This window comes from Apteryx mantelli, chromosome 3, assembly GCF_036417845.1.
Source record: "Apteryx mantelli isolate bAptMan1 chromosome 3, bAptMan1.hap1, whole genome shotgun sequence".
Taxonomy (NCBI): Eukaryota; Metazoa; Chordata; class Aves; order Apterygiformes; family Apterygidae; genus Apteryx; species Apteryx mantelli.
In genome coordinates this window covers 104146837-104174138 of record NC_089980.1, presented here as the reverse complement: position 1 = coordinate 104174138, position 27302 = coordinate 104146837, and the positions used below count along the sequence as shown (strand labels likewise).

Sequence of the window (27302 nt, the reverse complement as noted above, 5' to 3'; positions counted from 1 at the left end):
TTATATCATCAGGGTAGGGAGTACACTGAATCCTGCAAATAAATATTTATGTGCATTAGAAAAATGATAAGGAAATGCTGAGAAACTCTTTTGGTCTTTTTTATCCATAATCCAAGACTACATTTTCTTCAATTCGATCATGTTTACCTCTAGATAGAAAAGGCTCCGAAGTAGTATCTGAAAGGGTAGTCATCTCTTGTCCAACCAGTGGGCTGCTCTCTCCTCCATCAAACATTCCAAAAACATTTACCTTATAGGTAGTTCCTGCCCTGCAATAGTTAAGCAAACATACTGTAACTAAAGTCATGTGGCTAGCTAAATGCTGACACTTCACTTATAAAATCTTCACAGTTTTACTCCACAGAAAATAAAGTGCAAAAATGCAAAACTCAAAGACCAGTTCCTCCACTGAAGCCGTGACATTTTGACAATTTAAGAGTTTGTTCTAGATCTGTACTTACAGAGTTTTTTCATTCAAGTCATTTAAGACTTTTAATGGTTCTATTTTTAATATATTCAGTTTATATGCATACAATTCATAAAAGATTTTGACATGCTCTGAAGACCACTTTATAAATCTAGCCCTCTGAAAAAATGGATCCAGAACTAAACTAGGAATTTTTAATAGTAAGTAAAGAACCTTTGGGAGAAACTTCAGAAATCCCAGCTTTCTCCTCCAGTGTCCCATTAGCTCTCCCACATGTGAACGCTGCCTCTGCCTACATCTTTGCCTCCTTTAGTTCCCGTGAGAACACCACAAGCGACAGGAATAATCTCGGAAGAGCCCTGTCAGGTGCCTTTCAAAGACTGCATAACAACATTCTTACAGCTTATTGCCATAAGTACTTCCTCACTTATAGCAGATTTTGCAAGGCATTCCAATCCTGGATCATGATTAAACAAAACCTTAAGCTAAAGGTTTTTTTTTTTAAAGATATGTTATTATTATCCATACCTAAGCTCCTCTAATACCACTGTGCTGTCATACGGCCCCACTATTAATTCTCCAAGGCTTCTATCATCTTCAGTAGGATGGAAAGTTACTTTGTAACCCTTCACTTGCCCTGGGGCTGGCTCCCAGGTTACTCGGAAGCTTGACATAGTAGAATCAGAAGTTCTCAGATTTCTAGGTGGCTTATAGGGAGAGGCTGCAAGGATAAAAGAAGATTTAAATCAGGTCTGCTTATGAAAAATCAACAAGTATTCTTGAATGTAAAAGTCCATAAGCAAATTCAGTATTAGTGATTTAATTAACTATGAATTTTGTTAAACTTATGGTACACATTTTTAAAAAAATCCTAAACACTGTGTGCCTTTCCTTTGACATAAACAGAAGTATCAAGATAGGAAAGGTGAGATTCACTTCACCTTGCTTTAGCTATCTAAAAGATAGGTATGTAGGCTGAGTTTGTTACCAATGCTCCCTCTACAGTCAAGGAACAGAAGATAGACAGTAATTCATCTCACCTGTCTTAAACATCCATCTGATTGTACAATAAATGTTGACAATAGGTGGGCTGTCAGGTAGGTTGACACCTACTTTCTCTGTTAATTACGGAGAAAGACTACTTGACCAGCTTAGACTAGCTTTTTCTCTTTTAAATGGCTCCAAGTAGGTGGGCTAGACAAACCAAGAGAGAAACCAATAGAGCTTCCTCTCAAACCAAAGCCAGAAAATTTACTGCAGGCAAAAGTCATAGCCAACCAGTTCTCCATCACCAACGTCACCTCTCAAGCTGCTTTCTCCTCAGAGCACTCTTGGTCCAAGAGGTCCACATGGAGGCACTGAAAGCAAGGCCCCTTTCATAGAAAAGGTCCTGACAACAGTCCTCTCCTTCTGCGTGCTCAGGGCCTGGCAGCTCAAGCAGCTTCACCAACCACAGGTGTGGCAATAAATCAACAAATAATTCTTAAGAGGAGTAACAGCCAAACGGCTTGAGGTTTATAGGTCAAGAGCAATTTTACCTGAGAACTAATGTCTACCCAGTATAGGTCAGTACTCACAGACAATTAAACGCAATGTTTAACAACCGTGCTGCTAGTTTCTGCATCACTTTTGTCTTTGTGTAAATCTGAAGTGCAATCCCATATAGAAAATACCACAGCAGTGTAATATCAAAATTGCAAAAATGGGGAGTAGAGTAACAAGAAAGTAACCACTTCTTCTTTCAGCTTTGGAAGAAAAAGATGAAAACGAATAAGAGCTTGATTTATCCCTGTGCCTATGCAATTGTCTAACTAGAGCTGAAAGATCATAATGCCCCCAGATTATGAATTCCCATGAGAAACAGTAGATATACTCCCACTCATAAGGAAAAATACAGCCTCTCTGTCTCATCTCCTAGAATACTCCTCCCCAAATTACTATGACAGCTTCAACTAACTAGATCACTTGGGCTGACTCGCTTCCAAAGAGTGTTTAGCACTATAGTTATTTTCACAGGAAGCACAGTGGCACATCCTCATCTATATCAAAATAAACAGGTCAAAAATCAAAAGCAGCTGGATAATCTGAGATTTATCTCAATATAATTCGCAAGGTTGAAAAAGGAGATTTTGGACAAGAGCTGATTAAGTTTTCATGACTGTTCTACAAAAATTACATTTTAGTTTTAAAAAGAATCTTCCTTCAGTAATTAAGGTGCTGACATCTCCACTGTTAGGAGACTTGTTTCTTACTTCTTATCACCATTCAATATGACTTATGTCCTGAGAACAGAGGATGGCATGAAATATTTATAATGTGCCTCAGTGAACTGTACTAGCCCAAAACAGGCAGAAACATCTTGAAAAAATTTCTATTTTGGTAATGGTCCTGTAACTATGGAAGCAAAAAAATGGCTCTAAATCTACTCAATTTGATTTGGAAAGCAAGAGACAATTTCCTTACAAAAAGAAAAACCTGTATCAGATACTGACTAAAGGTAGATTAGGAAGCATTTTGCTTTTACACTGAAAAAAACCTCACCAGGACTTAATCAATGTTTTAGTGTTTCAGGTTCTGAGGCGACTGCTTATCCAAAAGACCATGGTCTCCAAGGTCAGACTTCCACTGATGACTCTTTAAAATCACCTCCTTGCCTTTTAACTACCGCAGGTCAACAAAGAATAAAAATCTAAGTAACAGGATACAGGGTAGCTATTTAGTCAATATACAGGACCAAAAGGCAAATTATGAAATGACTGACAACATGTGAAACAGTCTTCTGAGAAACACTGTCTTCCTCACAAGCCACCAGAAATACACACCATCTCATTAAATTCTGAGGACAATGTTTAAAAATGAGTCCAGTATTCTAAACCAGAGATACACCACCAGTATCAAATAGCAAAAAGGTGTGCTCAGGCCATGCCATAAGTGAAATTTCCAACAAATAAAACTCTGTTCTCAGCCTTTAACAATTTCTTTAATTTTTCTGCTAATTCCTGAACTTGGCAGACTCCACCACAGCTTTTCTACTTATTGTGCTTACTGTTTCTAAGCATAAAATTTTCATTATCAAATCATATACTAGCATATAATACATACCTGTTGTTCCTTCTGCTTTTCTTGATTTTCCTTGTCCAAAATCATAAATTGGAACAACACTGAGGTCATATGTAGTTTGAGGCTTAAGTCGCTTTAATACTATGCTTGTGGCAGGAGCATTTACTCTTCCAAACATCTGCCTTCCTCCACTCTGCGGTCGGTAGTAAACACGGTAAGACAAGACTTTCCCAGGTGACGGCTGCCATGTAACTCTCATTGTATGCTCTGTCTCGTTGTCTACTGTCACAGTCCTGGCATTTGGTGACACTTTTCAGTGTAAAAATATGGATAAATGTTTACTTTGTCACACAAAGATATATTCAAATGCATGCCCACAAAATTCATTCAGTTGCATTAAAAAAATCCACGGCTGACTTTAAAATTACAGTATTTCATTGAGGGGGAGGACACAGGGGAACTTCACAGGCCATTGTTTATTTCTTTTATAATTTTAATGCACTAAACAAACATAAATCTGTTTTCTACTACAAAGAAAAAAAGAGTGAAGGGTAAGTTATGCAATGAATGACACAGCATAATTAGGAGTTCTATGTAGAAACCCTTTTCTGTAATCTATTAAGTAGTGGATTCAACACTCTCAAGCAAAAGTGATAATTATATAGCCATTGCTGTTTTACAGACAAAATGCCCTAAAGAGTTAAGATTTTCTACGTTTGGAGTTTATGGATTTGATAAGATACAGGTAAATATCTAAACTCCCGGGTGCTGGGCTCCATACAACAGACTTTCCAAGCCTTTGGAAAGTCGCTCACCAGTAATCGTAGGATAGTACCAGTGCTGAAATGAGCCAACGGACATACAAAGTATTTTCTCTACAGATTGCAGCACTCAGCTTCTAAAACATGTTCCAGACTGTACAAATGTTACAAAAGACCTGAAGTGAAATGAAAGGTATGTAATGCTGGCTGTCAGCTGGAATAAGCCATCTAGGTTTTGGCAAGACAGAACCTTCTTGGCATGCCAGAATCAGTCAGTATTTCAGCACACGGTAAGGTAGGCTTTGCAGGCTACACTATCCTCTCCCAGCCTTAGGAACAGAGAATTTTTAGTTGTGTTTGCACCAGAAAGAGGCAATGTTAGTTAGCATCAGGTCTGGGTCTACTGACAGGCCTGACAGAGTTCCCTCTGGCAGCAGACTGAGAGAAGCAACAGATTATATGGCCAAGCTGCCTACTTAACTTGGAAAAGGCAGGACAACTAACGCTGCTGTCCTTGCAAACAGGAGGAGAGTATGTGGGACAGCAGTCTGCTCTTGGTGAGAGGGAGACAGCTGTCACCAACAGCAGCAATCACTGCTCCTGTGAGACCTAAGGGCACCTATACTCGGTCAAAGAAAAGGTTCACCTAGCCCAGTAGCCTGCCTCCAACAGTAGCCAAAAACAGATGCCTAAGAAAGAGTAAGAACAGAGAAAGCATACACGATGCTGCCCCAGAGCACTCCCTCAGACTTCATCTTCACATACCCTTTTCAGGGAACAGCAGAAACATCAAGGCTCATCCTCCTGGGACCTTCCCTTCAATCATTCATTCCAGCTCCTCTACTTACTGATTCTTCCTATGCAGCAACAAGCTACCCCTGGTCTCTCAGTGTTTCTCAGTCTGCCTACACTGCAGGAGAGGCTTGAGCCAGCTTTGACTAATACTGCCTAACGTGCTAACACATAAGAAAAAAGAAGAGCCGCAGGAAAGGTAAATGACAAATATCAAAATCACTCCCTGAGCCTCTGTTTGAGGACTATGAAGAGTGGAAAGCAAAATAACATGTAAAGAAAATTGGTTTTGTGGGAATTTTCCCCACCTTTCCTCTTTACTCTACCCATAGGGTTTCTTTCACCTCCTTTCCAGCAGCCATACCTATGAGAGGCTGGCTTTGTATTAACTTTCAGACAAAATCACAGCACAAATCACTAACTGATATGAGTAATTCTTGCTGAATCCAAGTCTACAAGACATAGAAAACATCTTCTTTTTTTTTTTTTATGGTCAAACAAAAAGCCAGAATTCACTGGTTTGAGATGGGATTTTGTTTGGAGGGAACTTTACAGAAAATGAAGAAAAATAAAGACCATTTTCATTAAAATGTGTCATTTTTATCAAGAACAGAACGTTATAGGTGATGGCAATACTGTACAACACTCACCATCAGTAAAAGCCTCTCCTTCTACAGGGTCTCCTTCTCCACTGCTGTAGGTTGCATATACTGAAATCCTGTACTTAGTCTCTGGCTCCAAGCCTTCCAACATAGCATCCACTGTATTTCCAGGTACTCTCTTCTCTCCCATTGTATCATCATAAAGTGACTTCCATACTATCCTATAATCATTAACTGTTCCTGGAGCTGGTGTCCATGATAACCCAACTGTAGTGTCAGTTATCTTTGTGGTAACCAAGTTACGAGGTGAACCATGTTCTGCAAGAAAGGAAACAATAAGCTGTCACTAAAATACAAATAGTAAAAGTTAGAGTAAAGTACAAATGGAAAAGTAAATGATCATAAGAGTGGAATAAACTTTTCACATCAACACGAGTTCCAGTGAAACACATTTGCAGTTCCAGGAGAAAACTGAAGGCTTCATCCAGCAAAATACTTAAAGATAACTTTAAACTATAAATAATCCTATCCCTTACAATGCAAGATACTCAGCTTTTTAGCTTTATAATTTGCAAAATAAAAACAGTATTAATTGAAGACTTAGAAGGAAGCCAGTGCTTAAATGTGCTGCAGCTCATTTAGGTAGGTTTTAACTCCAATTACATAATTTTCCTGCATTTGTCCATCTTTATCATCAGACGTATGTAATTTTTCTGGGGGCAAGTAAAGAAGACTTTTATCTGAGTGAACACAGTACTTTCAAGTTCTCTGAGGATCTCATCATTTTATTTAATATTGCGATTCTTATACCACGTCTTTATATTTACACCCTCCACAAATAGCTGTGTTCATATTTATACACGGAAATCTGTATACCATATGAGATCCTTTAGAGATTTTTAAAGTTTCTTTTTCCACTGCTGAAAGAGAAATTTTTGTAGTTACCAGGAATAAGCCACAGTCTATTGGTAAATGAGAAATATATTCAAATATTTATATTTTTGGCTTGTTTGTAAAGAAGAAAAAAGAAAGATCTAATTGTAACCAATAGAATTTCTACCTCTGAGAGCATACTTGAGGGCAAAGCTAACTGGATGCTTCAGGTGTAATAATTAAGTCATTCTAGCTGGTTTTAGTGCATCCCTGCCATTCTCATGTCATCTTATTCTCTAATCCCAAATTAAGAACAGTGCATTGTTTTCCCATATTATATATCACTCAGGTGAGATGTGCCACTGTTTTCAGCTGTTATCTTTCCAGCATATGAGAATTGTGTGTTTGGCTGCTGCCCTAGCAATCTCACTCATCTCCCTGAACACCGCTTACCAGATCCATCAGCTATTTCATTCTATCTGTTTACTGCTGATGTGCAGTGTGTTTACAACACGCAGCAGTTACAGTGGAACACAGTCCCCGCCTTTGCTGTAGTAAGACTTGCATCTCTTTCCTCCCTATAGTTAGGTCTAACTAACCTGGAATGAAGGACACAGCTCATCACAGAAGCTGTCAGCGAGATGAGTGAGTCTCACCTGACACACCAGAGTAATTCCACTGCTTAAAAATGGCACTTATTGGTCTAAAGTGGTGCAAAAATAGCAGTGCCTCTGTTTAATGTTTAACATACACTTATAACATGTATTCCATTTTCTTATTACAGTGGCTGGCTTTTGCTGGCAGGAAAGGAGCACTGACTGTTGGTCGTAATGCAATGGCCTCACTGTAGCAAAATTTGCCAAAGGCACGTGCAAAACCAGATCCATATCCACACAGAAACACTCAGGTTTTTTGGTGTTCATTCTCTGTGGCCTTTCTTACTGTACAGGACATTTCTGAGAGGGTGCATAGCATGAGGACCTAAACACTTGAGGTGGTCTCATGGCATCACAGTTAATTTTCACTCACACTGATAAAAATTTATCCCTATATTATACTACAGTAACTACAGGACCCGATTCAAAATTCTTTGAACAGAGAGAAATTCAGTACCTATCCAATTTCCACTGCTCAGGCTCATTCCGGGCACAGACCCCACTGTTTCAGAAGCCTGGAGCAGTTTCAGTCCAAAACTAAGCCACAAGTTGCCCAAAGTCATATGCTGTGTTTCCAGTTTTCGTGTTCATTTGTCTTTCACCTCCACCACAAATCTACAACATTTTCATAAGTAATCCACTGGAACGATCAGGACTACCTATATAAAGGCTTCATTTTGAAAGGATCCCATTGCCAGCACGACCTCATTAAATCTGAGACGGTGAATACCACTTAACTTAATGATGAATAGAAATCAGCATCAACCCATTGCAACAGCAATGGCAATAAAACAAAGATTCATCACATTCACAGATTACACAATCAGAGGGTACCACTCTAATCATCTAGCTGACCCTATCAAATATAGCTAATAGAACATGTAATAAAATTGCTTTGTGTTGTGTTCATTTTTTTAATCCAATCCAATCCATAGTCCTGTGATATCGCATGAAGTTTTTCTGGAACTTTTACATCAGTTCTTACAATTTTACTCTTCATACTGATTTTTTACCCTGACAATATAAATTAGCACAATTTATGGCATCTTCTTTTCAAAAAAAGATTGTCAGATATAGGGTTTTTGGTAAAGTTGAATTATTTGTAAATTTACAAAAACAGCGGTTACATATAGTGAAAAATCTATAGTGAAAAGGCCCGATTCTGCTCATGTTCATGCAGTCTCACCGAATTCAGTGACTGTGTTAAATGAAAGCCATGGCAGAATCTTAACTCCAAAGACCAATTTTCCTGGAAGCCTGAAAAAGGATTTGTCTTCAAAAGTAAATTACACCAATTTTTCTGTCTACTCTTAAGCTTCTGCTCCCAAATCTTGGCATTTTCATATAATAAAAAAAAAAAATTAAGGCAATCCAAATGGAAAAAATATGGAAAACCTAACTTGATAGAATGCACAGATGTCTCACAATAAAAAACTTTCTTTCCATATTTTAATGTAATATAAATACACAAGTCACTTTATTTTGGCTACTTTAAAACATGGCTCTGCCACAACATGATTTCAGTATTAAACTATCTGCTACCACAGCACAATTTTTTGCGAGTCTATACTTGGACACTACAGCTAATGATATATGTTGGAAACACTGCAAAAATAACTGCATATTTAAAACCATTATTGATTAAGTCATTATTGAGCCCATTAAAAAACAGAGGAAAGTAATTTGTTTAGAATGGACTGTAATGTACACCAGTTACTGTAATACAATAGTTCTGAAAAAAATATCCTTTGGAACTAAATATGTCTTTTATAAGGCAAGGTAAGAGAGGGAAAAGGGACTGGGATTCCTACCAAACCACTAGAACTAAATGGAAAATTTTGACTTCAAGTAGTTGGAAACTGCTGACAAGAGAACTTACCTACTAAGGGAAATTAGACTTTTTATATGTTACACTGCAACAGAGAACATTTCTTTAACATAACACACTAACTTGATTTGCACCTCATGTGTGAGGTGGAAGTTCACTGACAGCTTTTTTCTGTTTCACTAGAACTTCCCGCAAGTGTTTTTATATCAGGGGAGCATCTGTGTTTAAGATGCAGACAAACTGTAATTCCTTAACTATTAGAATTCCACCAAATATCATCTAAGCTGCTACACTCAGAGTCAAGAAATGTATTTAAGCTCCAAAATAATACTGACATAATGCAGTGACTAGCAAGCATACAGTTAAACCTAAGAGATATTTTGCCTTTGGATTTAAACTGTTTATGTATCACAGAATATCTACTACTGCAACACATATGCAGTCACTTTGTTTTTTTGTGCACATGTTCAGATATGCTTGTTGCACATCTGCTTCTTCCCTGCTTATTTAAACAGGATGGATATGGAAAGTGGAAAGACAATGCCCATTGTAAGAAAGAAAAGCACTGGCTGGCTGCTTGGCAAGTGGTTAAGCTTCAAAAGAATCCTGTTTTTTTCTGGCTTGGAATGGAAGCCCATCACTTCAAATAGCCCCCATGTCATCAGCATGTGAGGAAGCAGATTTTTTTTTTGAAAATTATCCAGTAACAGGCATCGGTTCTATGATGCTCTGGAGTACCAAACCAACTGGTATAAGCACAGCCATAAGCCTTGGTGAGTATGTATGCAATGACACAAAGCTCTTCCACAGACAAGTCAAACCACTGCCTAGGCAAGCAAGACAGTCACTTCTTTCAGGCTATCAGATTCTCTTCAGTAATCTTTAGCTCAGAATTGCAATCTGTTTACAATAACTTGTATATCTCTGCAATCACTTAGTGCAGACACACTCTCAAAACAGTAATTTAGTAACTTTCAGATAGGTGCTCTTATATTCAGTTCTGGACCTTTGCAAGTGTCCTGTTTCCATATTAAGTTTTTCCATTATAGCATGCCAGAGACACAATATCATATTAAAGTAGTTTTCCTATGCTCGCTTGGCTCGCTTCCCATAGCTCTCCAGCAGTCATTGTTGCCACTGAACACAAGGCTGTGAATCAGCTAAAATTAAAATGTTGACATTCATAAAAATCAAATGGCCTTATTCAAATGGCCTTTTCCCTCAGGAACATTTACACAACTCCAGCTGATTTCAGTGTATATTCAGTTTGGGCCCAAAGTTTAAACAGTTTTCTGTATATGCTCTTAACCCAGCTATCAAGATTAATCTGCAGCTTTAAACTTCACGCAGAGCCATATTTCATTCAAGTTAAACAAAGGATTGATCTAAGCCAGTATCCTAAAAGGTCAGAATCAACTAAATAAATGAGTCCTCTCTTGAAGAGAGGGTTTGTATCTTGAAGATACCAAAATTTTATGGCCTGAGTCTTGCCTTGTTTGCAACTGGATCAGGAATATCTCCATTAAGTCAGCAGGCTAGATCACCACAGCAGAGGATCCAAGTGCACTCATCAGAAAAGACTGGTGGCAGAATCACTTCAACATTGACTGCAGTGGTCGAACTCTCCTTAGCACCAGAGGAGGACACCGCTTAGGTCAGCTAATACACTCTCTGCAGGGCCACAAAGTAGCTGAGTACTCCTGGAGCACCAGCCTCTCAGTCACACTCCCTGTGCTAGAGAGGATGTGGAAGTGGTGTGGAGAAGAGTCCAATCTTCTGAAGGACTTGTTACCCAAAGGGAATGCTCACTTGAGCCTGTTGGAACAGGTTTCTTGCCCTTATGCTTTTGGGAGAGCTCTGACTCCAAGACAGAGAGACTCTTTGGTCAGAGAGTCCCTGCTCTAGGATAAATCCAACAGGGGGTCATACTCAGCCCCATTAATATCTTATCTATCTGTTCCACAGTTAATCAGGTAACCACTACTCTTTATTGTCTACACACAGATCTTTGTTATTCATTCAATCTTCCTCCGAGTTGATTTTTTTTTCTGGTAAATATTTCATTTCCTACATAAAACTAAGATAATATTCCAAAGATTCTCAAAAGTTACTTTCAAATGTCAGACTCAAAAATTTGGGAATGTATCGTTTTAAAAATGCATGAAACAGTACGAAATCTCCTGAAGACACTGAGGCCTTGTTTCAGTCAGGACGGAAGAAGCACTACACAGTTTGAACATTACGTAAAGCTCCTATGAGATGCTAAAAACCTCATTGTAAGAAAATGTCACTTGACCTTGTACTATTCTGCCTGTAGGAGGTCATTCATTTCTAAAGCATTCTTATGTTGCTATAGAAACAGCAAAAAGAAATCATTTATTTACCAAGGAACTAGTATTCATTTTTTGGCCAAAAAAAAAAATGACTGCTACCCCCCACACACACAAAAAAAAAAAATCCTCAAACCTAAGCTCTAAAAAATGCATACAACAAAAAATAACTTGGAACTAAAAAGTGACTCAGTCATGACAACGTTTTCCTTTAATACATTGTTTTAGTACAGCCCAATTCTCACAGCACAAATAGTCACTTGTCAAATAGGATGGCAGGTCAGGGCCCTGTATCACCCAAACATAAAGATTCTCTTTCTAAAGGAAAAGGGACTACAACATAATTCTCTATGAAATTTATCTCATGAATATAGTAAACTACACCACTTGGTGTTTATACTAAAATGTACACAGGTAAGAAATGAAATGGGATGACATCTCTGCTAATGTAGATCAGCAGGCTCATTTATTTCCAAAGAGCTATGTCCACTTACATCAGCAGTAATTCTAGCCCAGAAACTTCACTGATACCAGTGGAAACAATTCAAAATTTCTCAGCACAAGCAAGATGGGAATCTGACCATTATATCTTGTTATAAAGAAACGCTTTTTTTTCATTGAATTTCTCTGAAATTTATGTTTAAAATGGTAATGTACTCCCCTGCTTTAGCATTATAATGCACGTGACCTTAGAGCCAGTAATTGAAATATTCTTAAGACTGTTCTGAAAATATATATCTGCCAGAAAAAGGACACTCATAAAATAGACCTACAGCTTTCCAAGTTTTCAGACATTCATTACAATCAAACATTTCTGTGTAGATTGCCTGATCTCACAATGAATTTGTTTTTCTTTAAAATAATTGCAAATTATAAAAGTTAATCTATTTAACAGCTAACGTACAGTATGTTCTTTTCATCTAAGAACATGCCTTTGGGCAGAAAATGAAATTCTTGCCAGACTTGCTCTTACCACTGCCTCTCTGAGGAGAAAACAGATTAGAAAAACAGTAGCTCTCGCAAACTGCTAGCTCTCTGTTGCATTTCCACTCTTGCCCTTACCATGTTTATCCCTGTATTTTATTTCTGGTGTATGATGGTTCAGGTAAGATCATATGACAAAAAAAATGAAAGCCGGATGGGTTGTTTGGGGTGTTTGGGGTAAGAGGGAGACTTTTCCTCAAGGCATTTCTGTGAGTGTTTCTTTCTTGTCCCTCAATCCTTATCAAATGTCATCAGAAATAATGATCAGTGCCAATTTGTTTAGCTCCACCAGTTGCCACAAGCCTTGTTTTGTCAAATGGTGAATGGCAGCCTGCATTGATTTCATTTACTTCAGCAGTTTCTATGTCTTTGTGTGAGCTGGGAGGAATCACAGCCAACAAACTCTGTCTGAGGAAAAGTTTTCAATGGCACCTTTAGAGAGGGGCTCCAGCCAAAACTGCCTAGTGATGGATCACCATACACTTTTGAAAGCAAGAAGATAAAAGCAGGGAGTTTTCTACAGCTCATATTCTGAATATGCAGTTATGTTTAATGTGGTATGAAATATAAAGCTCCAGAACTTTCACCTCTGGATGGTACTTCAAAACTGCAGACGAAGTCAGTCTGTGGCTGAAAGAGGCTGTATAAAAGATCAGAGCACTATAAATTTCATAAAATCCAGATTATTGGAGAAGTAAAGCACACTGGTTTCTTCCTTCAACAGAGAGGCAAAAACATAATTTCCTTTTCTCACTCCCCAAAGACAAAGAAGAAATAAACTCATTTTCTCTGCATAACAATTACCTGTACAGTATGGAACAACACTCCCAATTTCTAATTACTCATTTGCTAAATTTTCTATATTGTGTTGTCTGTAAACAGCTCATAAAATTCTGATCCTCTGGCATGTGTTATCTTTGAGCTGGACCAGATAGTTATGCAAAAATTTTATAGAAGAGATTATCCACAGTTCCTCGGGAAAAAAATTGCCCCCTTTGTTTTATGAGGATAAACATTACAGCAAGCATAGACTTATCATAAAAGAAAAATAAAAAGGGAGCAGAGAGTACCTAGCTGGTAAATGATAGCAACTATACAGAGTGGTTTTTGTGTGGATTGATTCTCCTGAGTATCCTGAAACGGGCAAGCCATCTGAAAACACTACAGAACTACCGTGTGCTGCAAATGAAGGAAGAGGAGGGACTCCAAAGAGCAATTAGTAACTGCTCCAAAATATTTTGGAAAGAACATACATAACTGAAGGACCTGCACTGAATGCCTGGGCAGATGGTTTTTGGCAGATCACGTAAGAGTAGTTTAATAAATTACTGGCTCTAGGGGTTAGTTGTTCTTTCTCTGCTGAAGGCTACCACCCTTGCAACATGGATAGATACAGTAATTGACTGTGTGAGTTCTCTTACTACATCCAGTGCAAAATAAATCACTACTGAAGAGAGTAAGAATGTTTGCCTACACCCTTAGTCACAGGGGACCATTTGGTGATTCAGTAAAATTCCACAAACATCTGAGAGTTGGGATTTCTCATTTCCTACCACTTGACTGTACAGTAACTGGAGAGGCTACCATAACCTCAGCTTCTCTTTTCTCACTTTTCTGTTAGTGCTTGTAGGAACAAGAGAGAATTCAGGGAGAAAGATAAGGGGGCACACGGGAAAAACAGTACGTGGCAGCCAAAGCACACCACCCTTTTGCAACGTGAGTAACGAACTAGCTGGTGAAGGCCAGACAGCTTGTTCCAGCTGCACGGTGGAGGAGGGAGCGATATGGAGGTGTCACGGTCCGCCCCGACCACAAAGGGTTGCATCCCAAAAAATAATTGCTGCTCACAGACTAACTGTTGACCTGTAGCACCCCTAGCCTCATTATCCCTGCTTACCATATTAAAAATCACGCCCTTTGCTGCATAACGATACGTAAATAAGGGGGGCATACCCCCAACAACCGCGCAAATGGCAATCTGGCCAATGAAGTATGTCTGCCGCGCTTCCACATCCCACCTTCAGCAACTATAAAACAGAGGATAGCTCACTAAGGTTTTTGGAAGGGAAGAAAATTGAACCGCCGACCTGTTCACCGGAGATGGCTGATGAGCGAGCCTCCTTCTCCCTCCCCCAAACAGGGACGCCTCTTTGGTAAGACTTGCGCCTCCGACAAACGTCGGACGTTACCCGGGAAAATATATTATTATTGAAAGCGCTTAATTGGTAGTTTGAGCTCATAGAAAGAAAATTTGTAGCAGCAAGTGCATTTATCAACGGCAATTCTGACCCTGTTGTATCTGTCGCTTTAATAAAATCTTATTCTTTTTACTTTGCGAAACTGTCTCAGGGAAAGTCCTCAAACAGGGGGGCTCTGGCAGGCAAAGGTAAATTATAAAGATAAGGAAGGGCCTTCCGTCCCTCCCTTTCACGCGACAGTGCTGGAATGTTCACTCTGCCAAAACTGATTTCTCTTAGACTACATATCAATACCATAAACTAACAACTGTCACAGATTGAAAGGCAAACTCAAGCCCAGCTCTTGATATGATGATGAACTGAAGTAGCCAGCAACTATGGCATCACTGACTGAATAGGTTTGGTGAGAATCCATATGGTGAAGACATCAAATAAGCCCCACTGGGATTCCTGATACAGGAAAATACTTAAGTACTCAGTGCTTCAGTGCTTTTGGCAATGAAAAAATTCACAATACTGTTTTGTTTCCCAGAAGCTATGGTTCATGGAAAAACTATCTGAATTGCTAAACACTTTTTTATGCTTCCTTTCACAGCTTTTTTGTCATTACTGTCAATAAGTTTATTTCTCCAGGAGTTAAGATCTGTCCCATTCTCAGCACCAGTCAGACAAGTTATTTCAACCCATGGTTAATCAAGTTTTCACTTCACTGACTTGTATAACTTTTCAGCTGAGTCCCACCACCATATTCACCTTAGCCTCACAGGCAACATGACTTCTTTTTTCAACTCAACTTCTATTCTTTGAATTCTGAATGTTATCTTTCAGTTCCAAAATTACAACCCTTTTATTCTTAATTGTCTGCTCTTCTTCACAGGTTTTGTCTTCTTATCCTCCAGTGAGATAGTACCATACAGTGAAATATTGCCTACGTGTATTTTAATAGATATTCCGAGGTCCTTTCAGACCATTAGTTAGACAATTTTTTAAACATCTATGGACATGGCCAAAGTGTCTTCACCAAATTCAAGTATTTTTATTACCACATGAAACTGCAGATATGCTCATTACTGAAATACAAGGTGAGTGTCCATGAGGAAACACCATGATACGGTATGATTTAGGCCTCTGCTATTATGCAAATTGACATTTGTATCCTGTTCTTTACCTTTGAGCATCGAGTAATGACCAACCTCTGTATCTACCCTTGCTAATATTTAATCTAACCAAGAAAAAATTAATAGAGAGTTTTAATACAGAGAATAATGTTTTCAGGAGACCAGCACAAAAAGGGGATGTCAGACTCCTCTGTCCTCTTGGGATTTAGTGTTCTTAGCCTTGCAGCCAGGAGACAAGCAGGCAAGAGAGAGACAGCCTCTAGATTAGTAGCTAGGGCATTTGGTTTGAGGGCAGGGAAGAAGGCTTACCTACTATTAGGCCTCTTTTTCCCAATGGCAGCCTAATGTAAAACACATAGATTTCACAAAGCAAGGTCTGGTCTCAAACCTATCTAGTCCCATGCAAGGCCCAAGTCTCCATCTTGCCTGTTCTTGTTCTGAGAGCAAAACTTTTGCATTCCTGGATGTACAGTGGCTCAGGTTCAACACAGAGTGAAGAAGGCTCTTGGACAGCATCCACTGGATCACCTGGGGTGTGGAGATAAAGATTCAAGCTGTCCCCAACAGAATAAGGCCTACATCTATAGGCTCCCCCTTCCCCAAAAAGTGATACACCTATTAGAGTATCATACAAAAGGAAATGGCAGTGCCACCACCAACAGGGAAGTTAAGTAAATTCTGACTACCTCTGTTTTTCTGGGGGACGTGGGCAGAATTCAGGCACCTTCAGAAATTCAGATTTCAGTGGTGTCCTGGGCAGGAAATAGGTTATTTTCTCCTAAGAAAGAAGCATTTTGGATCTTACATGGATACTGAAAGCTAGGGAGTTAGGGAGCTTTCAGCATGAATTGAGAGGTGCCTGACACATTCATATAGGGTGCAGCTGTCACAGATAGTGAGTCAACTGGATTGTGGTCTGAGACTTAGGTGAGGGGTTTTTGGTGCCTAACTCTCAATTGCTCCTTCTATAGTCAATGGACAGAGATATGCTCCTTCAAAGGAAAAATAAGATCTCAGATGGACTAACTGCCCCCTGGAGGTATCTGCCTCTCTTCATCAATCACAGAAGAACCCTAGGGAGTCCATGGTATAAATTTAAGCATTCAGATAGATACCCAAATTTTAGTGGGATGAATTCAGTCCATAAAGACTATACTGACTTTCTAAAATTTTCTATTTAAAAGGGGTTTTCTGTTTTTTTTTTAACCTACGTCATAAACAAAAAGTTAAACTGATGGACGAACTAAGAACCAAGTATATCCCTACCATAACTCCATTAGTGCCAATGGAGGATTTTTATTTCCACATAGTTCACTTGTAAGACGTTTTCAAGCACCATGCCTACAAAGCTGGAACACGAGACTTTAGCAGTACATACCTGGTCAGCGCAGTGGCTCTTCCTTTCATGGCCTAGCAGGCAGCTTTCCCCACCCTCTGACAATTAACAGATGACAATGAGAATGTTCATAGACAACAACAACATGGAAGTCTGGGAAATTCTCCACTCGAAGGCAGAATGACAGCAGCCTCCCATCCTTATAAGAAAATCTCTGGTGCCTATTATGCTCCTGCCAGTGTTCTGTTAATGCTCAGCTCCACATTCTTACTCTTGTTATTCAGAAGCAGGATATGTTTCATTACTCCTATGCCTAGTCTACATGTTGCTTCTCTAATACAAAAACAGTCCCTGAACACCTTTCAGTTTCAGTACAGTAGAAACCCTGCAGGTTTTAAAATAGACAAGATACTTTAACCCCCATTAACTAACTCCGTTACACTAAGAACAATCTGCCACTAAAACTATCCAGAAATTGAAAGTTATAAGAAAGAATGTTTCACAGAGGCTGCTGTGGAAGTACAGTCACTTTGGGTGGGTGCGTGTAGTAACACCCTTTCTCAAGAGGCCTAGATTCCCCTCCACAGCCAGTGGAGGACCCCACTCTCTTCTGCGGTGGGCATTAACTTTGGAAAACCCTTGTAGAGCAGGAGAATGTCTTTATGCCTACTTTTCATTCACTTATTTATTTTTATAGAAATCCCAGGAAGACAGTACACTTTAAGGCACCTAAACAGTAACCGAATGAATGAATGACTGTACAGAAACAACGAATAATTACCTTCAAGTGTTTCTCCTTCTCCAGAAAGGGCGTCTCCTGCTCCAGAGGCATACAAGGCAGACACAGTCAGTGCATACCTAGTCCCTTGGTCTAAGCCTCTCAACACTTTAGAGTTAGTGTCGCCTTTCACCGTCACTTCCTTAGTTTCCCCTCCTGCAACTGGTGTATACGTTATAAAGTACTGCTGCACTTTGCCAGGAGCAGCACTCCAAGACAACTTCATTGTTGATGTTGTAGCATCAGAAACTCTTAGATTCCTCGGATTTCCTCGGACTGTACATGTCAAAAGATGTTGAAAAAAAGTTGAAGTAAGCTTCATTTCTTGTTTTTTAATTATTAGCATTGTAACAGAAATAGCATCTTGTCAGACCTTTTCTGTGGAATTTTTGAAAAGGTTTCGCTGAGGAACTGAAATACTGAAAAAACTAAATAACTTCTTTGCAATGTATTCTGAATTTACAATATTCAAAAGCAATTTAATTTTGTTATAAAAATAAATACATTAAACTCTTATCTGCTGCTGACAAAAACACATAAAAGTCTAGTGCAACATCCAGCAGTTTTTATTGCCACTTGTGTCAACACTGGTTTTGCCTCAATAAGGACTTCAAGGATTGAGCCAAGGCAATTAATTAAGGGACATACATCCTGCTTTTAATTTGACTACGCAGCCAGTAGGAGAAAAAAAAAAAAGGATCTTCATTTATTGTTGCTATTCCTAGGAGCAGTATTCAGGCTTAAAATAGCTAGCAATTTTTATTGCATATTTTCCACTCCTACAAGTGCTCCTTATTAAAAAAATATGCCAAGCTTTACTGATTTCACTGGCATGACCACTTCTGGGTAAAGAAGAAACACTCATCATGTTAAGCACTCAGATCAAAACAAAAGAACTTAATAGCATTAAGTTTTTACTCACATCACCTGAGATCAGCTTCTTAAAAAGTCCTCTCTGGATCAGGGCAAATTAGTGCTTCTAGGTATTTTATAAAGTGGTTTATTTTTTAAATTACTACATCATAGGACTTAATGCAGAAAAAAAAATTCCTGAATAGCCCAGACTAGCACTAGTATAGTATAATTTTACTGTATTCAGGATTGTACAATTCCTTCCCCCTTCCTCCTCATGCCAACATGTCCAATAAAGTCATTCTGTTCTTTTTTTTCTCTCTCTTTTTTTCCTATTAAAACTACAGGCTCACTCCTGGAACACTTAGATGATACTAACACCTGAATTCATGCCCAACTTTAACACGCCAAGACCCATGCTGAAGTCACTGGCTGCAGAATCAAATCAAAGACCATCAATGACTAAAATATAGTAAAACTAACAAAGTATGGTTTCCCATGGAGTTCTTTTTGATGATAGTTTCTCTGATTGCTAATAACATTTAAAATCTGAATGAAGTTTCACCAGTGGTCAGGACATTCATAATGTCTCTGCACTCTATGGATTTCCTTTCTCTTTTAATAAGGCATTAGCACACATTATGCACTTCTCATCTATGAAGGATGAGATTTTTCAACTTAATTGGCTAATTTAACAAATGTTTAAAATTCGCCTCTTGAAGACCACTGCCCCTCTGTCAAATGTAGCAGAAAATGGCTAAATAGGTTAAAAGCCATTAGGCTTTAAAAGTTATTATATCTGTTATCTGGGTGAACAGACAGAGGTATATGTACACATATACAATGTAATGAGTTATACTTTTTTTTTTTTTAAACAGACTTAAAAAGACAGATGAAGAAAGGCTATGCAGTTCTACAAATGTCCATGCACATCTTCTATTGGAAGGCTTTGGAATTTTAAGAGGGCATCTATATATCATGACAACAAATATACAGCAGAGTAAAAGAAAGAAATTAAATTCTTCAGTAATAGTTCACATTCAGGTCTTGATGAGAAGCCTCAGCAGCGCTGGGAAAACTTTAAAGTACCACTCAGACATACTATCTTTTGTATCACAGGGAAACCTTGAAGCTTTGAACCTTGAGGCTGATTTTGTGCATAGGTTGTTTTTATTATTTGTATTACAGTGGCTTCCAGTCAAAAACAGGTCACAATTGCCCATGATGAAATGCAAGCAGTGAATAAACTATGGTCCATGCCCTGGGGATCCTACAGTGACTTGTACTATGGTATTATACTTTTTAAAGGAATCACTTTGGCTATTAGTTTCCTTTGATGGTATAATACCCTATTAGAAGATCATATGTTTTCTGTCTAAGCAAAAGCTAAAACTACAGTGATAACTTTAGTAAATTAAACATGTCATTCATTCCTTGCTTCCCACTCAGAATAAAGTGCAAACTGGGCCTGAACTTGCTAAAAGATACATAATATATAACATGGACAATATGAAGAACCATGAGGACAATTAATTAAACATAATGGTAGATTCATTATCCAAGTTAGCTTGCCATATTAGTTGTTGGAGGTTCAATATACTATACTGAAAAGGGAAGCATAACAGTTCTAATAAATTACATTGTATTAAACTACCTCTCAGTTAGGCTTGACTAATTTTGTAATTCCCTGTTCAGCTGTGGTAATGCATAAGGCCAAAAAAAGACTCTATATGGGTCATTCTCTTTTCAGTATGACTATGTCAACATGCAGGGAGTTCTTCTCAAGCATACTACATTCACAGCATCAATCATGTACCTTCATCAGTTTTTGCATATCCATTCAGCGAATTCCCAGGCCCAGACTGATACTCAGGAATAACAGACACTTCGTATCTTGTATCTGGGATCAAGTTCTGCAGAGCAGTTGATCTTTCATTTGCTGAGACAGTCACTTGTCTCCTTTCTCCTCCAGTAAGCGGTCTATACACAAGCCTGTACCGCAGAACATTCCCTGGAGCTGGAGTCCAGCTAACTATAAAGCTGTCAGTAGTTTCATCTGTTATCTTTAGGTTTCGAGGAGCACCTTTAACTACAAAAAATACACATATATAATTCGTAAATATTTGCCTTTGATCAAGCAGTATGTGAAGTGAAGCCACTCTAACCATTCCATGAGCTCATCCTATTACCAAAACCACAGCTGACACTGTAAAAAGTGACTTGTACTTCTGCAGTGTCAGATTCTGGATGGCCAACAATAAATACCTTCTGTGGGTTTGGTTGCCAGGCATGGGGTGGAAATCATTCTGCCCTCCCACTGTTTTTAAAGTAAAGTCAAACCATTAGTCATTTCTGAACATTTAAAGCCAGAGTTACAAGCAGCAATGTAACAAAGTCGTCCCCAAAAGTACATTAATCGCAGTTTATACAATCACTTCTGCAACTCAGATAGTCTGATATTGTTTAACAGTAACAGTAGAACTGAACTGTATAAGGGACTTCTGGGCACCCTGTGAGGAAATATCTTAACACAGAAAATCTTATAGGTTTCACTGTTGTGGCCATTTGCTCCTGCACCATCTCCATTTATAAACAGTCATCAGATGCATCTGACTGCACACAGGCAACCCTCCAATTTTAAAGAAACAGCTAAGGTAAACACAAAAGGAAAAAAAACTTTCCAAAGTAATTTCTTTAAGTTAAATTTTCCCAACCAAAATACATTCATTGCAGTGTGAGTTTAAAAAAGAATTCTGAATAAAGTCTCCACCTTAAAGACAAGAAATAGCTTGTTATCCCAGAGCATACAAAAAATTTATAGTGTACCATTTAACCTAACCTGCTCCTTGACAAAAAATATAGCTACAGGTCAGGTCATTTCACATGAACTCAACGGGCACACTGAAGCAGGATTTAACTTCTCCCATATACATCAAAATCAAAAGTATTACAAATTGTCTTGAAGTAAGTAGCATTATCATTTAGGCAAAAAAAGTTTTGGTTTTCATAGTTCCTATTTACATAAAGTATAATTAAGTTGGAAAATCATATGCCAGAAATATTGTTCTTTGGTGTTCAGTTACAGACCTGTTAAGAGTGGAAAAATTAATAATCCCCGTTTTAAAGAAAAGAACTTTGTTGTCCACTGATCACAATCATAATACTGGTTTTTGAACTCTTCAAAAGCCTAAAGCTAAAGTTAGCTGTCAAGAAGGCTGTCTCACCCAAATTGTTAGCCAGATCTGCATGGAAACATGCTGACATTTACATGATTTTAGAAGAAGTTGGTCGTCTCAGACACATTTGGATTGATGAAATCTTGATTGATCAAGATGCTGACAATTATTTAATGTGGTAGCAGTTAAAATATAGGAACACTGATTAATTTTATTAAAGCTGTTCCTTCTCCTGTGCCTTACACTTACAAGCTACATATTCTATCAGCCAAGATTTTATCTGTTTTCCTAAGGGAAAGTTATGTGGGGCAAAAACATTCTGACTGATGCAGTCATGGAAATATGCGTACCACCAGCAAAACCTTTATCTTCCAGAGTTACCATCCAAACTAAGCTATTTTATAAAAGTGTATTTTTATCAATCCTAAGAGGGAAGTGCAATTAACAAATTTCCATGCTGTTTCTTTTGCTTCCCTGGAATCATTTACATCACTAAAGGTCAAAAATGACAGCACGGAATAATGAAAAAGAATGGACTGATAATAAAAAAAGCATGAATTGGACTGGTCTGAGTATCCAACTACTATCCAAAATAGAAAATCAAATTTACTGTGACCCTTCTCTTTTAAATCAGCAGAAGTGCATCTTGGCAACTCTATCAAGAAAGAGTCCTGCTACCACGCTTAAACTTACAGGCATTGCTCACATAAACTCCAGCTGGCATCAGCATAAGTTTTGAATCAGTAAGAGTTATAGGATTGGACCCATGAAGTTCTGACGAGAAACAGCTGACTAAAAACTAAGCCCCCTTTAAGGCTATGGTATATAGAAACAGAATTTCTATTAATATAAGTTACAGATGTAGATACAGCAAACCACAAAGGTACATGCTTGACTTTAAATGTATTAAAGTCAACATGCATTCCTGTGTGAGACTCAATTATTAAATGTATATTAATACATGCCAGTGAATTTATTATTTACAGTGCCACACTTAATTAGAAAAGAGGCTACTGCAGAGAAACACAGCACCCAGCCAACTTTTAGGGAAAATAAAATCCAATCTTAACAATCTAATGTTGGCCTATTATTGAAATTTTGTATCTTTACTAAACACATTCAAAAACAGTGATGTTTAGTCTCACCCTGCATACCAGTACAGCTTCTCGGCACTAGCTGGTTGTTCCACATGCACACATTCTCTCAAGTAAGCGAATTCTTACTTAAACACATGACTTTTTTGTCTGCAAATAATGGGAAGCGTACCTTCTAAAGTGGTTTCCTCTCCATTCAAGGGAGGGCCATCACCATCTTCATATTCAGCAATCACACTGACTGCATAAGTAGTCTCAGGTAGTAAGCTGGTGAGAACTGAGCTAGTACTTGAAGCTGGTACTGAAACAATGAATTCATCTCCACCAACAGCTACTTTATATTTAATGAGATAAGACAAAACCTCAGATCCAGCTGGAGACCAGCTCACTTTGAAACTGTCAGATGTTACATCAGAAAAGACCATATTCTTTGCAGGTATGTAAGCTGTATGGAAATAAAAACGCACAGATGAGGCATACTTGCTAGAATATTCTTTAACACAAAATCTCTAAAATAAGCCAAAAATGTCCCTCAGTTATTTGATTTACTCTGACTGAACAGGTATTTTGTTGTACATGCAACAGTAGTTGTTTTCCATACTTGCTTATAGATATCAAATTTCATGAAGATCATATCTAGGCTGTCTCAAATCATACGGCAATGAGTAGAAGCACCAACTCAGTAATTTCTAGATCAAATGAGAGCAGATCATCTAAAAAATTTGCTCTTTTCAGATCTGAAAATTTAATTTAGAATCTGATAATCAAGTTGGTTTCTCTCTTTTGTATGTCCCATGAACAGCATTAACATTATGCCCTCAGTGGGAACCAAGAATCCTTGTTTTTTTGCAGAGCTAAATTAGGAATAGGACAAAGTGAATCCCAGTATTTTTTCAGGAATGGAGTTAGAAGAGGAAACAAGGAACTTGACATGAGGCACCAGCACAAACCTGACATCCTGGGCTTGTTTTGGCTGGCCTAGTCAGCCTAACAGTGGGGATGTTAAGACTGCTTGAGCCCTCTAAAACAAAGGCTGCTTTGCTGGTTTGTTCCTCAAAGCTATCCTGAAACAAAAGGCTTATTTTTAAACAGTGGGGTTTTCAATGCTGAGGCTATTCAGTGTTAGTGTTCTACCAAATGCAAGTAGGGACACTGAGGGTGCAACTAATCATAAGTAACTTCAGCTGACCAAAAACTAGTCATCTCGACATCCTTTAAATATGAAACATTAATTGAGCTCCACTATATTTGGAAGCATTTGAAGACTTTCATGTGCTAATTCATTTCAGACTTTACAGTTAGGATGAGAATAATCTCACCTCACATTAGCTGTCTAAAATTGTCTTGTCTCTGCAGTCAGTGAAGACAGATGGCCAGTTTCAGAGGGCCATTCACTTCACCCTAAAAATTAATCAAATTACCCTCTTGAGGTGGCAGCTTTACTCCATTGCCTTTAAAATTCTAAAAGACAAGCTTCGGCTACCTCATTTTGGACAGCTAAAGGAGAATGACCCTAGTAAGCAACCATTTTACTCATCAAGATATAACTGAATCTCCTTTACAGCAGTGTAAAAGCAGAGCACATCCACTGAGGTCATTCCAGATCGACACACACTAATAATTTCCTAGACATCTAAGAGGGGAGGAAAAAAATATTTCTCCAGTAATATTTTCATCTCCATTTCTCCACTAATCTTCCCCCATTGCTTTTAATGGGATTGAAAATGAGAACCAAATCACCAGCTATGAAAATTATCATTTATACATGGTCGATTTCATCAACATCAATTGGTTTATGTAACTATAACAGTAAAAACTTGGTCCCGATTATTTTCTTTGTATTTTTTGTATTTCTCTAACTAATAGTAGTTACTTACATTTTTTCCTTATAGCAGCCAGTTCTTGTTCAATCCGTAGGCAGACAGACTGTGTAAGTTCAAACGATATTCTTTGGAAAGCATCAAAATCTTCCACTGTGTAAACATGGGTTTCAGCAGGAGGTGAAGCAATTGCTTCTAACTCTGTACGCACTGCATCCTTCACACCAACTGCAAATATTTCTACATCTGCATCTCTCAGCTTTACTGCAGGTTCTTTAAAAGCATCTGATGATTTTCCATCAGTAATAAGAATCATGACTCTTGGCACATTTGGTCTTGATCCTTTGCTGGTAACAAATACTTTCTCCCTCACATATGTCATCGCTTTGCCTGTGTTGGTAGATCCACCTCTGTAGGGGAAGGTGTTAATAGCCTGAATTATATCTTCCACTCTGTTGAATCTGTTCAAAGAAAACTCCATATGGGGATCTCTGCTGTACTGGACAAGACTTATCTGTACTTTTCGAGGTGATATCTCAAAGCTTTTAGCTAACACTTCCAAAAAGGCTCTTACTTTAACAAAATTGGCGATACCAATGCTGTAGGAGCCATCCACTAAAAACACAATATCAGCTTTTACATCCACACCACGTGAGCATTCTGTAAAGAAAAAGAATCACCACCATAAACAGGTATTCAATAGCAAACACATTTCAACTGCATCTGCAGTTCCTGTATAACAGCTACTTACTTATAAAGTAAATAAACCATTTTAACTTGTTTCTTAGAATTAGGTACGATATTAGAGCAAGCGTCAGAGGTTTAAACAGCAAAAAAGCTGCTGTATGAAAATAATATGAAAATATTATAATTATAATATGAAAATAATATAGCAGTTGCTAACTCACCCACTTGAACTTTTACTTGTTGTGTTTTTTCCATTATAGTTACTGGCTCACTGGGGGTCAGTCCTTTCATTGCATAAACATTAATTTGATACTCTGTGTCTGGAGAGAGATCTTTTACATTCAGAGCAGTATTCTGAGGCCCCACATTCAGCGCATGTTGTTTTCCACCAGCTATCATTGGAATGAACTGCACCCTATAGCCAGTTACTTGGCTTGTGGATGGATTCCAAGTGATCCTAATAGATTTTGAGGAGACCTGAGCAGCCACTAGATTTGAAGGAGGCTCCACCACTGAAAGAAATCAAAATATTAAATACAATTATAAATAGATTTTCTTCCACACTTTTACTTCTAAAAAATTTTCAGAAATAAATTTACTTATTTTTTTTCTCTTTATTAAAAATCACAGATATTTTTAGTATAACTAAACACAACTGAATTACAGGAGAGTCCAAAAGGGGCAGCAGGGAGAGATCAGAACTATAAATAGTGCATGTGTTCCCCCCGCTAAGTGTCACAGAAGTTCCAGGGGAAAAGCTGTCCTGTGCTAGTACTGTTTCAAGCAGAAGTGAAATCTACACCTCCAGGAACATGGTAGACAGTGTGAACACGTACAGATGTGGGCAGAGCACTATGACAGTGACGTCACCCCTGCTGCCATTTTGGGCAAGGACGAACTAGTTACTGAGGATCTTTCAGGGACAGAAGGTTGCAATGATACAGCTTGACATCTGTGTTTTCTCAGCATTCTCCAGTTTTCACTCTTGATTCTTAACCAATTACATCTTCTGTCCCTTCACCAAGTAGATTTTTCCCTTTGGTATATTTTTTCCATAGAAGTGAAGTCTGTGTCCAAACTGACAGGATGAGACCCTGATAATTGAAAATCATTTTGTTGCCCTAGGAACTACGGAATAATGGAGCTATTCGAAATCTACTCAATGTCACATGTTCTGTCCTCCTGCATTTACTTGTACAATGCTGAAACCTGTTTTCTACACTGGCTAAATTAGGCGATTGATCGAACTTCGGAAATAAAGCAAAGAAAGTAGTGACAGCTCCCTTAAATATGCATCTGAATAAGCTGAAGTCGATAAATACATCTGTATAAAGTATCTCACCTTCTTCTCCACTAACCAATTCACCGAGTTGTTCATCAACACCAGAGCACACTTGCAAGATAATTTCATTCTGTATATCCGTAATTCCATCAAAATTAGCCACATTGAAAACATGTTTCAGGGAAGGCTGAGATGCAATTACCTTGAGTTCTTTTGCATCTGCTGCTTTGATTCCTAAAAGTTGCAGTAGACAGGAACATTTCAATTGGCCATAAAATACAGACATTTGTGATTGTATTTTTAAAGTATCAGAATATCCTGGGGTACAGTTGGGCTGAATTCAGTTCTGTCATTATCAATAACCAAACTAAAAAAAAAAAGTTAATGAAATGAGTTTATATACTACATCTTCAACTTATGGACTAACATGGTATGCTCAATAATGCCAAGGGTCAAACTGTCTCTGCCAGTCTCTTTCTACCCCCCATGTAAGAGCTACAAAATTACTATCAATTTAACACAACTGGAACACTCCACTCCAAAGAGCGCAAAGGGCCCACTTCAAGGCATACAACATGGAAAGAGTGGTATAGGCAAACCTGAAAAACCACAGTCTGCAAAATGTGTAACTTACTGCTATAGGAATGT

At 38.2% G+C, this 27302-nt stretch overlaps 1 protein-coding gene across 3 annotated transcripts in view; it reads right to left on the bottom strand.

Moving 5' to 3' along the window:
• Positions 1-27302, bottom strand: part of COL12A1 (collagen type XII alpha 1 chain) — a 111154-nt gene that overhangs the window by 69095 nt on the left and 14757 nt on the right. For all 3 annotated transcript variants that reach the window (XM_067294103.1, XM_067294104.1, XM_067294102.1), the window contains exons 8-17: positions 26715-26888; positions 25594-25884; positions 24743-25345; positions 23038-23310; positions 20412-20684; positions 17747-18019; positions 5691-5960; positions 3530-3796; positions 956-1148; positions 148-269 (exon numbers count right to left, since the gene is read on the bottom strand). In XM_067294103.1, the coding sequence (XP_067150204.1) occupies positions 148-269; positions 956-1148; positions 3530-3796; positions 5691-5960; positions 17747-18019; positions 20412-20684; positions 23038-23310; positions 24743-25345; positions 25594-25884; positions 26715-26888 (2739 nt within the window). The remainder of the gene's footprint in view (positions 1-147; positions 270-955; positions 1149-3529; positions 3797-5690; positions 5961-17746; positions 18020-20411; positions 20685-23037; positions 23311-24742; positions 25346-25593; positions 25885-26714; positions 26889-27302) is intronic.